This window comes from Salvia hispanica, chromosome 4 (assembly GCF_029641045.1).
Source record: "Salvia hispanica isolate PSC_SH4W2 chromosome 4, Shi_PSC_v1, whole genome shotgun sequence".
In the NCBI taxonomy this organism is placed as follows: Eukaryota; Viridiplantae; Streptophyta; class Magnoliopsida; order Lamiales; family Lamiaceae; genus Salvia; species Salvia hispanica.
This window is the reverse complement of record NC_142695.1, coordinates 44,864,882-44,880,787: the sequence shown is the minus strand read 5'-3', so window position 1 is coordinate 44,880,787 and position 15,906 is coordinate 44,864,882. Positions and strand designations below refer to the sequence as shown.

Genomic DNA, 15,906 nt, shown 5'->3' with positions numbered 1-15,906 from the left:
ATGACTGATGTATCTGTTCGTTGAACTAAAATAGTATCTCAAGAAAGAACTTCATTTAGCAAATTTCACAACGGAAAACGCGAAAGCACATAGTTTGTTGAAAAAAAACTGCATTCATAATTTTAAGTAGCAGTACAACACAATTTCCCTAAAAAAAGTACCAACACAAATATTACCTTCTAAAAAAGGTACCGGAGATATTCTAAATGTTTACCATAATATAGTTTATAATCATGAATTTGATTTTATTCTAAAATAACGGCATTATACATTTTAGCACATCCGTAGCATGAAATGGTACCTCGCTGTACAATTTAGTGAAGCACAAGGATCACGCCAAATAATTAGTACAGATCAACTAATCAATTATGCTTGAGAATATTCTAATCACAGGTGTAAGTTTCACAGAAAAAATCAACAGCCTTGATTTATCTGAAAAAGGTGCTCACAGACAATAATATATATGCATGCATGAGTACTTAAGAAAAGTATTAAGGGAAGAAACAAGAAAGAATTGATTTAAAAATCAGTTTCAAGTAACAGAAGAAAATGACTATAGAGATCGGTGGTCCGAGCAGTGGAGATGGCAGCAGCGACAGCCGTAGAAATGCGGGGAAGGGGTTTGGGCCACCTCCTGCCTTCTTGACCAAGACCTTCCACATGGTCAATGATCCAAGCTCAAATTCCATAATTTCTTGGGGTAAATTAGGTGACAGCTTCATTATTTGGGATCACATCAAGTTCTCTGTTGAAATACTTCCCAACTATTTCAGACACAACAATTTTTCTAGCTTTGTCTACCAGCTCAACAACTACGTAAGTATACATACTTACACACAATCATGTCTTTTTTAGTTAATTAAAAATAGTGTTTATTTAGATGACGATGATGATGATCAAGATATGCAATTTTCACTGATTATGGTTATTGGTTGATCAATAAGAATTTTTTGTAGTAGCTAACTAATAAGTGTTTGATTTGATGATGATGATGCTTTATACTCCTACCTCATTTATTTATACAGATATGTTTATGTGTATGATCTAGATTTTCCCCTTCTTCCTTAACTTTTAATTTATTGCCCATATATAACTTAGTTGACTAATATAGTAAGGTATCAAAGCTAATTTTTTATTTGATGATGATGATTTAATATAGGGTTTTCGTAAAATTGGAGTGGAGAATCAATGGGAGTATATAAGTCCAGATTTTCAAGAAGGGAAACCCCATCTCCTCTACAACATGAAGAGACGATCACTCCAAAGCTCAACTCCTCGGCGCCAAAAAGACACCCTCTCCCGCACCCTCGATGCCCTAAACAAATCCATCGACGAATCGACACAAGAAATCAAGAAGCTAAAGAAGCATCAATCAGACATAGAGCTCCACATCGCCACGGTCAGACAAAAGGCCACCACCCTTGAGGCCACGTCCAACAAACTCGTGGCGCAATGGGCCAAAGCATGCGAGATCATCGTCATGAGAGAGAAGGAGAGGAGCGAGAATCCCGCCGTCATTGAAGAAATCCCACCTCAAGAAAATGAAGAGGATCATGCAAATGAGGTGGTGAAAGAAGAGGCGGAAAAGCAGCCGGTAGTTTTATCTTCGGGTGATCATGAATCAGAATCAGCAGCCATGATCGGAGAGTACTCCGTTGTGTTTGAAAATGTGAAGAAGAGGCTGTTTGAAGATGATGAGGTGTGTGAAGATGAAGCTGCAAATAGGAATGCTATGGCTCAAGATTTTGAAGAATGGCTCATCCAGAGTTCTACTACTGATCTTTGGTAATCAAAATGGTAAGTGCCCTTTTTTCACATATACTAGTACTATTTATTTAAAGATTGGATATTTCAATCAATCTTGCACATTTACATATATGGTTTTCTTGTTATTTGATGAGGTTTATATTTTTATTTTCTTGAGTGTTTCGAAGGAGTAGATGCTGGATTGATCTGTTACTGGAATGGAAGAACCCAAGGAGGAAATTATGATATCCATAATTTAAGCTTTGTTTGGTGCATTAATTAGTATATCTATATATGCGTTGTGGTTATGGTTATGTGAGTTAAGGTACATTTGATTATGATTAGTTACTGATCTTCATGGTAGTTTAATCATGTTATTGCTAACTTCGATACTGAACCGGCGGTGCTTAATTTCTCAATATATTACGGCATAATTTCTCGAAATATCACTAGCATTTTAATCCAAATAGATGTATTCTATGTTCTGTTCCCAATTATGTGTCCTATTTTTTCATCTTGACATGTTCCTTATTAACTGTCCTATTTTCTCTTTTTATATTTTTGGTAATGGATCTCACACTCCACTAACTTATTTTACTTACATTTTATTTTGAAATTAATGATAGTATATAAATGGATGATCCACATTTTTACTAACTTTTTTTATCCAATTTTTTATATTTCTTAAAACCCGTATCAGATTAAGATGGGATACAGAATGGGAGATGAAGGGAGTCGTATGTTATTGTACTTAAGAAAAACAATTGGTAATCAATTAACTCGAGAGAAACATACATCATACTATTTGAAATTCAATTATATTACATACTCCCTCGTTCCATCTGCATAAAACGTGGAACTAATAGCCATCATTTCAAGATTTGCTTGTGGGTTGAAAATCGGAATTTCAATAAAAAAAATAACAATGTACTCTTACATGATTTTATACGATTTTACAAGATTTACATGTCGTGAAAATCGTATAATAATGTAAATTTTATATTTTCGTCAAATTCAAGCAGCAAAAGTTAGTCAAATTTGTGAAAATAGCTAGTGCCATGGAGTAGTATGTAATAGTGTCAAGTAAACGGTGGTTATATGAAATTAAACCTGAAATGACTAACGGTGATGATCGGGCCACGACATTGGTAGAGTAATACTACTAATATTATACTCCATCCATCCGCGAACATGAGTCTCAATTTTTTTCAAAACGGATTATAAAAAATATTAAGAAAAGTAAGTGAAAAAAAGTTAGTAGTACATGAGTCCCACTAATTATATATATTAGTTTTAAATGAAATGTGAATGGAATGTGAAACTTATTACCATTTATAATAAAAATGAATTGGGACTACTATTCGCTGACGGGCCAAAATGAAAAAAACGAGACTCTCATTCATCCATCCCATAATAGAGTATCATACTTTCCTTTCTAATTTGTTCCATAAAAGATAGTATTACATTTCCTTTTTCGAAAAAAGTTATATCTTACACATTAATACTATGAATTTCACATTAGACTTAACACATAAAACAAATCTTGCGTGCTGTTACGTAACATCTATCATGGGTCGGATGAAGTAGCATGAATGTGATTAATGCACACCATCACCATGGTGCCGTTGAGTGGAGGTAAATGTAATGACTTATCACTCAAAATTCTAATTGATTAATACTCCATTTGGGAGAAAAATATCTTTGGTTGGGACCCAAAAACTGTTCACGACTCGGAATTCGTCAGAAATTTCCGTGTTTGTTTTGTTTCTATTAGTCTTTGTAGATGATAATACTATTTCCTCGATTTTCAGTATTAAATAATAATGGTGGATTTTTGAAGGAGAGAGAGATAATGGGCGAAGAGAAAGAATATCCAGGCAACTTGACACCTTACGCTATTATAACCTGCGTTATTGCAGCCACAGGCGGTCTCACTTTCGGTTATGATATTGGAATTTCAGGTATTTCTTTTTTAATGTACATTTCCTATTTCTTTGAAGGATTAGGATTTTTTACTTTAAATGATTAAAATCTTAATTTTGAGAAGTTATTCGCAATTCATATTTGTACTCCATAAGCTATGAATTGTTGAATTGTTACCAAAATTTATTTATATAGTAATAAATTAAAAACATATAATAGGTGGAGTTACGTCGATGGATGCATTCTTGAAGAGTTATTTCCCGTCAGTGCTGAAGAAGTTGATGGAGGCATCGAGTGTGAATCAATATTGCCTATTTGATAGCCATTTGCTCTCTATGTTTACATCGTCCTTGTATTTAGCTGCACTTTCCTCGTCAGTCGTCGCATCGACGTTGACAAGAAAAGTGGGCAGAAAGACAACGATGGTGGGCGGTGGTGTGCTCTTCTTCGTCGGAGCTTTGATCAATGCGTTGGCCCCTTCTCATGCTCTATGGATGCTCATTCTTGGCCGTATTCTTCAGGGATTTGGAGTTGGATTTTCTATCCAGGTTTTTTTGCTATCCCAACTTGATCAGTATTGTTATCAACTTAATCACAACTTTATATAGTGTTGTTATCAACTTAATCATATCTTTATATAGTATAATCTGAACTTTAGATGTGACAATCTATGGATTTAATCACAACCATATGATAGCCCAATATTTTCATATTTGTACCACAAAAATAGTTATCTTCCATTTTTAGTAAGTTTTTATCTCTTATATAGTGGGCTTCATCTTCACTGACAATAATTGGATAAATTTGGTTAAAATAGGCAGAGATCGATCAATTTCAAAGTAAATTTCGTAAGAAAATAAGCGTTTATAATAGTGATTAAAAATAACTTGTGTTTGTGCAGTCTGTTCCATTATACCTTTCTGAGATGGCTCCTTACAAGTACAGAGGTGGACTCAACATTGGATTTCAATTATGCATCACTCTAGGCATCTTAGCGGCTAATGTATTAAACTATGGATTTTCCAAAATCAACGATGGCTTCGGGTGGCGGCTGAGCCTAGGAGGCGCCGCCGTCCCTGCCGCTATCGTTACCATAGGCGCCTTAGCCCTTCCGGAGACACCGAATTTCATGATCGAGCGAGGCAAGCACGACGAGGCCAGAGCCAAGCTCAGGAGGCTTCGCGGCGTAGATGATGTGGATCAGGAGTTCAACGACATCGTTTCAGCGTGCGAGGCGTCCAAGAAGGTGGAAAATCCATGGAGGAACCTTTTCAAGAAGAAGTATAGGTTTTCCATTCCCCTGTTTCAAGGGCTTACTGGAATCAATATCATCATATTTTACATGCCCGTCCTGCTCCACTCCGTTGGCTTTAACTACAACGCAGCGTTGATGTCGGCCGTGATCACCGGTGGGGTGAATGTCTTGGCCACTGTGGTCTCCATTTATGGAGTGGATAGGTGGGGAAGAAGGTTCCTTTTCATTGAAGGAGGCATCCAAATGCTCATTTCTCAGGTAAATAACTCCTCTCTCATGTCTCACCCAGATGTAATCCTCTGTCCACATTTAAAGAACCATTTGCCATTTTTGGTTGTCCATCATTTAAAGAAGCATTAACTTTTTTTTCCATTTGCCATTTTTGGTTGTCCATCATTTAAAGAAGCATTAACTTTTTTTTCCACTTTTGGTATACAGACTTCACATTCCACTTACTTTTTATACTCATAACCTATTATAAAATTAATATAAAAAAATGAGTCTCACATTCCACTTAATTTCTCCATTTACTTTGACTCGAAATCAAACAATTTTTTAAAACTTGTGCTGAGTCAAAATGTCTCTTTAAATGTTGGACTAGGAGAGTATATTTTAAGGCGATCTTATGTTCATTCATAGTGCCAAAACACAACACTATGGTCTATGGGTATCATCATTAGGAAGCTAGTCGAGATATTTTCAACACTAACTCTTGCCAATCAAAACTTCAAACATTTGGACTAGTACAAAATTCTTTAAAATTAAAAGCTCATGTTCTTTTGACCAAGAAAATAGAACCAAACAATACCTTAATTGGATATGGTTGATGTATTTATCAGCGATTGACCATACTATATACGTAAGTCTTTTGATTGCAAATGTCAAACAGTCGGGCCAACCTAGTTTGGCATGTTTGACAGCTCTATTTTGGTCATGACATGTTACTTTGATGAATATTGATCAGATTGTGGTGGGAATATGCATCGGCGTGATATTCGGGGTGGATGGAGCGGTAAGAGGGGAGATACCCAAGTGGTATGCAATTGTGATAGTGGTGTTTATATGCATATTCGTGGGTGGATTTGCCTGGTCATGGGGGCCTCTAGCTTGGCTGGTGCCTAGTGAAATATTTCCACTCGAAATTCGGTCTGCGGCTCAGAGCTTGAATGTCTCGGTCAACATGGGCTGCACCTTTCTTATCGCTCAAACCTTCTTCACCATGCTTTGTCACTTTAAATCTGGCTTCTTCTTCCTCTTTGGCTTCTTTACCTTGGCTATGACTATCTTCATATACTTGGTCTTGCCAGAGACCAACAATATTCCCATCCAAGAAATGCCTATGCAAATTGCTATTGTCCGAGTTCTGTCATCTGTCAGGTCTTAATTGTGTCTAATTATTTTCTCTTTACAATTCCTTTGCTACACCAAATGAGCTATAGTCTAAAAATTATTTTTGTTTTACATTATAGACTTCAATCAAAACTTATGTCACGTCATTTTCTATTTTGGTTTTAATTTTCAGGCAATTTAATTTCATGGGATGAATACAAAAGATCAAATTATTTCTTTTACATATAATCATCAAGTTTTTTCTAATTAAAGAGACCAATCAACGTAATGACTAATTATGCTTATGCACACGAATCATGTTTTGGGCTTGGGTGCCCAGCCCATATATAGGCCCATATGAGTTATAGTCATTCATTAATTTCATTTATACGACTATATCTTTTAGTACAATATTGAATATAGTAATTTAATTTACTTCCTCCGTCCTTTAAAAATATGAGCTTTTAAAAATGTACGTGTTTTAATGTATGATTGGTAAAGTAAGAAAGCATTAACAAAGTTGAGAAAATAGTGATTAAAGTATTGTTACTTAAGAATGAACTTATACCCCATAAGTGAGTAAAAAGTTATCTAAAATAGAAAGTTTATAATTTTAAGGGATAGACTAAAAAGAAAATAGATACGGAATAATATTTTTAAGGGAAAGAAGGAGTATAAAATTTCATATGAAAAAACAACAACAAAGCTTTACTCATACACCAACAACAAAGCTTTACTCATACACCATCAAAATTATTATGATGCCTTGTCATTTGTCAATAGCTAACATATAGAACGTATGTGAAAATTGCTGAACATTTGAAATTTTATCGAATTCAACATATCACCGAGCTAGAATTTTGAAAAGTTAAGTACTACTATCAAATATTAGCCATATAGCCCATAGCCCCATACATATACCCGTCAAGTCTAATTATGATCACATATCGATACCTAAATTTCATAAAAATATAACATTAATGTTCCGATGATTGAAAATCGAGCTAGTTTTCTTATTTGACATTTCGCATTTGAAATTTTTAAACATTAATTTTCCGATTCCAATGATTGAAAATCAAGGTACTTTTTATGTACCACTCCAAACTCGAGCTCTGGACGTATTAATTTATTGAACAATAAACTTGACTCGCTATATATAGATTCAGCCTTTACTTTTGTGATAAAATTACGTGTAATGCAGACTGCTATAACGTTGATACATTCACTCTTTTGATTTTATTCTTGATGTGTAGAATCTTTATTTGATATATGTAATTATTGTTAATGCACACATAATACTATTGTTAATGCACACATAATACTTTTTTAAATTTTATTAGACCAAAGTTATGCTTTGGCAAAATCATTGATTATTTCTCATGCTAATTTATAAGCAACTTGAATTGTGGAATAACTATTTCAAGAATTTAAGGTTGCTCTGAAATCAATCCTACCGAGTACTATTATTTATTAGTTTGGTATCTTTTTTTAATTAAGTAAAATTCGACACAATTTTTTTTGGATGTGGTAAACCAATTTATGTTATTATGTATGTCGCGCAAACCACAAATAAGGGGTAAATCACATTTAGAAATTCAAATGTGGCATGCATGCGGCATGCCTATAAGTCACACCGATAAAATTAGGTCCAAATATATGTCTTTTTTTTTTTTTTTTTTTTTTTTTTTTTAAGTTTTGAAGTCCTAGAACAACTAGTTAGTGGAGATTTTCGATTATTTACACATTGGATTCTAGCTATTAGTATTTAACATGACTTAACCAAGACATAGCCAACTATAATAGATTTAATTCCATTATTAGAGCATCAATTTGCTTCTTTAGGGCACTATATATAGCTAACTCGCATTTGTATCATTATGCCGAAATCATTGTTGACACAATAAATCAAAAAATAATGGTTTGAGGAAAGACACAATAACAATCATTTTGATTGCAAATGTATGAATATGATTAGAATATCTTGCAAATTATGATAAACCTTAGTGATATACATATGATCTTATTACATTGGACCTATTCACTTGGAAGCTAAGTCTAGTTCATGTTTGAAATTTCACTTGCTCCTCACTCAAAGTCTTTTCAAATAATCAAATATTATGATGAACATTTTTGAGCAATTTTTCCTTTCTACCAAACATTAGACTAAACCTTAAAACAATTACACACCACTTACTTATCTATATGCTTCTTTTATAGGCATGTGGCAGCCATTTCACTCTACAAACTATATTCCAACAAACCATTATTTTGTCTTTGTGTTTCTTCCTTTCGTAGTCCCTATCTTGATAATAGACATACATAAATTATTTAAAATGTAATTGATAATCAGTTCTAATTATTGGTATAGAGTATCTAATTAATCTATTCATAATTAATCAACAATTACCTATTAATAGGTTTTTTGTTTGAATGAGATTATTATGATGATGATGATAGTATATGTTAACTCCTAGTGATAGAAATTTAAACAGGAAAGGGATTATCCGTTTTAAAGCAAAACTATTGGAATCTTAGAAATTAATTAACTACTCCACTTGATTGTACGGATTTGAAATAATTAGTTGGCTATTTTGGAGCGTTGCTAGAGATTTTATTTATTTAATTAATTCTAGCCCCAGGGGATTTATTTTTCCTTTCCAGATCATATGAAGTCGTTTTGAGCAGCTTAAAGCAATATTATTACGAAGGGATTTAAGGATTTTAATGAAAAAGATTTAAGTTCACTATATACTTAAACCTTTAATTTTTTTTTAAAAGTACTAAATGGATTTTTTAAATATACTGTTTATATAATTATACTATCTATTTGAATCGTAAATATAACATATACTTGAGTGTTGGTGTTTATTTGATGAAATTCTTTGCAAGTCTTTACCAATTCGATCCTGCCTATCAACATACGCAAGTCTGTTAGAATAATAAGATTTTATAAGTGATTTCGTGACACAGATAGCTAGCTAAACATATATATATGGAAAAAGGAAAACTAAAATTGATTGGAGTAGAAGTGATTCTTGGTTTCCTAGCTAGTATTTATTTATTTATTAATAGCAATAATATAGTATGGTTAACGAAATGAGTGTATTACTGATAAATAGTGCATGCCAGTGAAGGGAAAAGTATTCCTGGACGAAACAAACTTTTGGGGCTTAACAATACAGCATACATATATGAAACAAATATACTTCCGTCTATGTTAATTATCTTAATATTTCTAGAACTTCAATTCATCATTATTTTGTATTAATATATGTGATAATAGTATGGAAATTGTATGTAGATATAGCTATATAGAATTGTGAGAAAGAGTGAGGGAGCATATTTTTTAGTACTAGTATAATTTAAATCATTTTAGCCAAATTGTCAAGTCTCATGATTCCATACACTGTTGTCAAGCAAACAAGTCCATATACATAATTCACCATTACAATGATATTATCCCTCATGCCGAATAATCGTCTATATATTAATTAATTCTAGGTGTTGGTGACATTTGCTCTACTAATAATGTGATGAATTTATTTAGCCTCTCGGCTTCGAGTCCATATCTAATTATCTATACATGTACACTCCAAAATATTACTACAAGGCACCGCCCCCATTCAATATCACTTTAAAAATTTAAAAATGTTAACTCTAAAATATGAACATAATTTTTAACTCATAGTTAATTTTATAAACTACAAAGCTGACGCATATTTATAATAATAATCTAAAGGCTGGCATTACAACAAAGTGGAAATATTAAATAAGAAACCGCCACAAACCAAATTATGGTCATTTTTGTCTTGTTATGAAACGGATTGGCCTTACTTAGACATTTAGCCTACTTTTTTGTGGTCCCTTTTATTTTACTAAATTTTGTTTCCCAACTTTCCAAAATCTTGATAAGAAAATATTTGCCTTTGATGCCATGTTTCCCCATTTTCCGTTAAATTCATTGTTACAAAATCGTTTTCTATTTAACAACCAGTAACACCTAGCTACATAAAGGAGTTGCTTCGTGTCGAAATATCGTATGTAGGAATATTGCTTTTCGAAAATGCATTATTTCAAAATTTGATTTACAAAACAGTCATACTTCACCTTCCGCTATTATATGGAGCATAAATCTGTCATGAGACCATTGTTTTTAGATTCACTTTTACTGCGATAATTTGATAAATAAATACGTAGGTCGTGACTCAAGACTAAAATATATATAAAAAAAGACAAAGTTCGAAGAAAAAAGATGATGAGACAAGGACTTGTACTAGAAGTGTGGATCGTGCACTTGGTTGGCAAGGGATACGACCTGGGCATACCGTCGTCCTCCAAAATAGAATAAATGACGTGGCTACGTGGTTTGTAGGACGATTCATGCAATCCGCGCCAAGCGCTATCTCTTGTACCATAGAGCTATACTTGGTTGCATTGATTGTAGGATAAGTCACATAATCGAGTTCATCGAGCTAGGACACGCCACGCGGTCATGTGGTGCGTAACACATCAAACTATGAGACCCATGATTTATTGGCCAACATAATATTTTTGGATTCTAATCCCAACTCAGCGTCCTCTACTCTATAAGATGACCTTCCTAGATCATAATTAAAGATTTATTACATTTTGGAGAGTCAGGAACAAATAACAATCCCAAGAATTAAAAGAGTGCAAATGCAATCAACATGATTGAAGGGATCGACTTTCAATCTTGTGATTTCCAAATCATTTAAACCCCCTAGTTCTATTTTCGCAGCTAAGACGCATAATAATTAAATAGGTGGAGTACTATACTATTTCAGCCAAAGGACTGTGACATTATTTATTTTTTGTCATTAATAAAAGTGATAAATAATGTTAACTGAATTTTATTGTAGTATAGAAAAGACTGACCTCAAAAGCAAGAATCTCACACGTGGTGGTGGGGGTTGAGGAGAATGCATATCGAAAGCTACTCTTTTATCTGTTGTATCCATTTCACCTTATTTTAAAAAAAGGCTATATTCTGTGGTCCATTTTCCATATATTTAACCCACTGTATCTGCATCCCTCTTAATTACCATGCTCACAATTTACTGCACCACTATGCTACACAAGTTAATGAGTAGAAACATACAAATAAAAAAAAAGTCAAAACGAGCTCACTTTTTAACAAATGCAGCGTAGTTTTTATTCTATGAGATGTGACAAAAACATATTATGCATGTCAGTATAATGACTCAGCTTATCTTCGAATAAGACACTATATTATCTGAAAAGACAACATTTTATGTGACTACTTTTTTGGAGTTTTTTGTTAAGTTGAATTGGCTCTTTGAGCTCTATCTAAAGGGTTGGAAAAATATACTTTGCCAAAATGCACGTTATACTGGATTAAAATAAATTTGCTTTACTAGCATGTCTCGTGAATTCGCTCTAATTGATCAAATTGGGCATAGGAATATATTAGGATGAACTCTGATGATAGTATAGAAAGTAAACTCAAAATATAGGTAAATAAATTACTTAAAACCGCAAGATTTAAAACTACAGTTAACCGCGTAATATGAGCCCACAAAGTCAAGAAATGAATACGATTGTGCTCAAAACAATTTCATTTTTTTATTAAAATTATTGAAAACGTTAAAAAATTAAAGTAAATCATCTAACTATATGAAAATGAAATACGAAAAAATGTGCGACGTCCCAACTGACTAGACCTGTAGCCGACCGCAATTACCAAGGTACCCCTACCCTCGGCGTCATTATTCGCATACAGCCATGCCTATTTTTGTAACTCCACACAAAATTGCGGTTCTGTCGCAAACTGTATTACAAATTTTAATAGACCATTTCTTCACAACAGATAAGATTCCCACAAAAACCCACACCTCTCAATCTCACCGCCCGCCGGAATCTTGAATCTCCGCTGCAATGGGTTCCTTCCAAATCCAATAAAGAAATGGGAGAGGAAGAAACCGCCCCCTCGTCCTCATCTGTAACAGAGAAACAACAATTAAAGCAAGCAATTCTTCAAATTTCCTCTTTAATTTCAGTTTCCCATTCAATCAAGGTCTTCACCGCGAAATGGCAGGCGGCGAGGATCAAGCTCGAGGAGCTCTTCTCTCACCTCGCCGCCATCGAGAACTGCGGATTGGGCGGCCAAAATGAGCCGCTGTCCGCGGCGGTGGAGGAGATTCTCGCCACGCTGGCAAATTACGGCGAGCTAGCGCGGCGGTGCTCGGAATCCTCCTACAGCGGGAAGCTCCTCATGCAGAGCGATCTCGACATGCTCACGGCCAGGCTCGACGCCCACACCGGCAGCCTCCGCGATATCTACGCCGCGGGGCTGCTCGAGCAGAGCCACGCGCTCGTCGTGTCGAGGCCGAGCTGCTCCTCCGCCTCCAAGGACGACGTGCGTTTCTACCTCAACGACGTCGTTTCCAGGCTCAAAATTGGGGGTAAAATTATGAAATTGGAAGCCCTAATCGCCTTCAACGAAGTGATTCGAGAAGATGATAGATTCGTCAAGATCGCTATAGAGATTGATGGCTTCGTTAACCTACTTGTCAATTTGTTTGATTTTCACGAGGAGGAGGTGGTGGAGGAGGCCGCCGCGGCGGTCTCCTCCATCACCGGATTCCCGCCGGGGAAATCCGCGCTCATCGCCGCCGGCGCGATTGCGCCGCTGATCAGAGTGGTGGAGAGCGGCACCGAGCTGAGCAAGGAGTTCGCGGCGAGGTGCTTGATCAAAATGACGGAGAATTCCGATAACGTGTGGGCGGTTTCCGCCCACGGCGGCGTCCCTGCTCTGTTAAAAATCTGTTGCGGCAACGGCGCCAGTGGGAGTGAGCTGGTTTGCTTGGCTTGTGGAGTGCTGAAAAACCTCGCGGCGGTGGAGGAGATCAAGCGGTTCATGGTGGAAGACGGCGCTGTAGCTGGCCTCGTCGACCTGGCCGGAAGCAGGGGAGACGAGGCCGCGCAGATCAGCGCTCTTGATCTTTTGCAGACAATGGCTTATAGAGATGAATCAATTCGAGAAACGATCATTACACACGGTGGAATTCCGATGCTTGTCGGGATCATGGATCCGGCTCGGGCAGTTTCCACGAAAACGAGAGAGGTTGCGTTTCGAAGCATGGCGATGATATGCTTGTCGTGCGAGAGGTCGATGTTGAGCTCGGGTTTAGCGGATCACATACTACATTTCCTCCGGTTCGGGGAGGGTCCAGTCCAGGAACTGGCCTTAAAGGCCAGTTTCTGGCTGTGTGGAGCGTCCGAGTACGCCAAAAAGGCGATGGGGGACGCAGGGTTCATGCCTGTAATCGTAAAGTTTCTCGATTCCAAGTCGTTCGAGATAAGGGAAATTGCAGCCGAGACGCTGTCGAGCATGCTAGTGGTGCCTAAGAATAGAAAGAGGTTCGTGCAGGATAATAAAAACGTCGTCGTTTTGATGCAAATGCTTGACCCCGAGCAAGGGGGCTCGGGGAATAAGAAGCTTCTGCTTTCGATTTTGATGTCGTTGGCAAGGAGTAATAGTGCGAGGAAGAAAATGTTGAGTTCGGGATACCTTAAAAACATCGAGAAGCTAGCCGAGGACGAGGGTGAGGATGAGACTTCGGATGCGAAGAAGATTGTCAGGAAATTGTGTTCCTCTAGATTTCGTAATGTATTCAATGTTTTCCGGCAATCTTGAAAATTCTACATTACACTTCACCTTTTGTTTTATTTGTATTAATGTTTGGTTCAAGATTTTTGTTCTGTAAATCCATATTATTAGAGAGTTTGTTGATTATTAGTAGTGGCAATGGCCTTTCAAAATCCATCTTTACCATCAATATCAATACTACTACTGATTATAATAGCTTGTTTGGGACGTCCGTAACTTCATATTCATTGCTTTTGTGTAATTGTGTTTGTTGGTTGTACAGTGTGTTGTCATCCATCGCTGCTCGTGAGAAGTCACGTGATATTTGAATGTGGTCTAGTACAAGTCGTATATGAATCAAGTGGTTGTTTTGTCAACTAACTCTCAAAGTGTTATATGGATTTTCGAGCCTAAATAAATTCTCTAGTTCAGAAATTTGTTTTTAGTTATTTAATTTATTTATTTTAGTCTTACTTCTTTTTTCAAGTTTTGAATAAATTTCATTTTTCATTTGAGACCGTTTATGTTACATATATATATGATGGATTAATGTTGAAAACAAAGTGAGCTCCACAAGAGACTTAAGTCTCTACGAAAAAATGTTCAAAAAATATACTCCTTGATAGTAGTATTTTTATATTGATTAATAAGAAAATGCTCCTTTCAACGTTTGGAATACGGTTTGTGTTAAAATGACAACTCCTTTTAAAGTGACATCGTGACACCACTTATAAAACAATATTATAAACGCTACACAGCAATATTACAAACACTACACAACAATCTATAGATTACTGTATAGTGTGTCGGATATTGCTGGATAAGAAAAATTGCTGTATAAAGAACAACAAATTGTTGACCGTCTTTTTTCAGATTTTTTTTGCCACGTGGCAGTTTATTATCCGCCCACGTGTACAAATGATTGGCTAAGAATGGTGGTATGGTGTTATTTTAAGGGGTGGTGACACCCTAACATGCCCCTTTGGAATACGAAATATACTATACTATAAATTATTCAGATCCTATCGAAACATATTATACGTCGTATATATCCTTCTAAGTATATTAGAGGATCCGGTGTATAGGTGTGGGCGTTTGTTGGCTAAACTAAGCGAGGCATGTGAACAATTAGCTAGTGTGTGAGCATATGCACATGATAATTATATGAAGTTGGGAGAAGGTCATGTGAAGTATATACTGTATTAGCGATAGACATATACAAATGAATAATGTGATGGATGATCTGCCCCTTTTTGTCTTTCACTCTTCCTCTCTTGGCCACTTTTCATTTTTTTGTTGCTTCTGCATTATTTTGTCTTTTAAGTATAAATTTGGGTTAAATGTGCTCTGCCTAAAATATGACCTCGGCAGGTTTTGTATGAATTAGAAATAAGGTTAAAATATGTATTGGGCATATTTGTTTCTATAGCACAATACTGCCCTAAAAATGAACTCCATTTAGCATAATGTATTAGGTGAAAGGTGCAAACTTGATTGGTAGACAGTAGCATAGGTCTACACAAGTAGAAACGGAGTGAGATTAAATTTTATTATGAGCTCCAAAAATAAAATTAAGAATGAAATAATATTTTATTCTTACAGGTGAGAAAATTGTTTACTATATTTACAAAAGCAACTCAAGAAATTGGTATGAATAACCAAATTGAAGCATTGATTTGTACTCCGTACTATTTAAAGTAGCTTATTCTTCGTCTCCAAAAAAGTTACGCTTTACTCCTACAGAGTCACAGTTTATTATTTTATTTTGTCTCAAAATATAAACGATAAATAGGTCTCACATTCTACTAACTTACTTCATTCATATTTATTACAAAATTAATATAAATAAGTGAGTCTCATATTCCACTAACTTTTTCAACCTACTATTCTTTACATTTCTTAAAATTCGTGCTCACACCAAATATGATTCATATTGTGGGATGGAGGAAGTGCTATATTCCACCGTTCTTTTTACTTGTTGTAACTTCTACTCCATCGAGTCCCACCCATCAAATGTCTCATA

The 15,906-nt window shown here is 35.5% G+C and overlaps 3 protein-coding genes across 3 annotated transcripts; all 3 read left to right on the top strand.

Annotated features, from left to right (window-relative positions):
• The first annotated feature begins 549 nt into the window (after positions 1–549).
• On the top strand, positions 550–2,184 carry LOC125195209 (heat stress transcription factor A-7a-like). Its single transcript, XM_089056775.1, has 3 exons — positions 550–816; positions 1,160–1,797; positions 1,925–2,184. The coding sequence occupies exons 1-2, from the start codon at positions 550–552 to the stop codon at positions 1,787–1,789; spliced, it is 897 nt and encodes a 298-aa protein (XP_088912901.1). The 3' UTR covers positions 1,790–1,797; positions 1,925–2,184.
• A 1,282-nt stretch (positions 2,185–3,466) lies between these two features.
• Positions 3,467–6,427, top strand: LOC125193293 (sugar carrier protein C-like). Its single transcript, XM_048091065.2, has 4 exons — positions 3,467–3,707; positions 3,889–4,217; positions 4,571–5,182; positions 5,889–6,427. Exons 1-4 carry the CDS (start codon positions 3,530–3,532, stop codon positions 6,306–6,308), a joined length of 1,539 nt encoding a protein of 512 aa, XP_047947022.2. The 5' UTR covers positions 3,467–3,529; the 3' UTR covers positions 6,309–6,427.
• A 5,668-nt stretch (positions 6,428–12,095) lies between these two features.
• On the top strand, positions 12,096–13,963 carry LOC125196552 (uncharacterized). Its single transcript, XM_048095114.2, has one exon. It carries the CDS (start codon positions 12,198–12,200, stop codon positions 13,929–13,931), a length of 1,734 nt encoding a protein of 577 aa, XP_047951071.2. The 5' UTR covers positions 12,096–12,197; the 3' UTR covers positions 13,932–13,963.
• Positions 13,964–15,906: the final 1,943 nt, after the last annotated feature.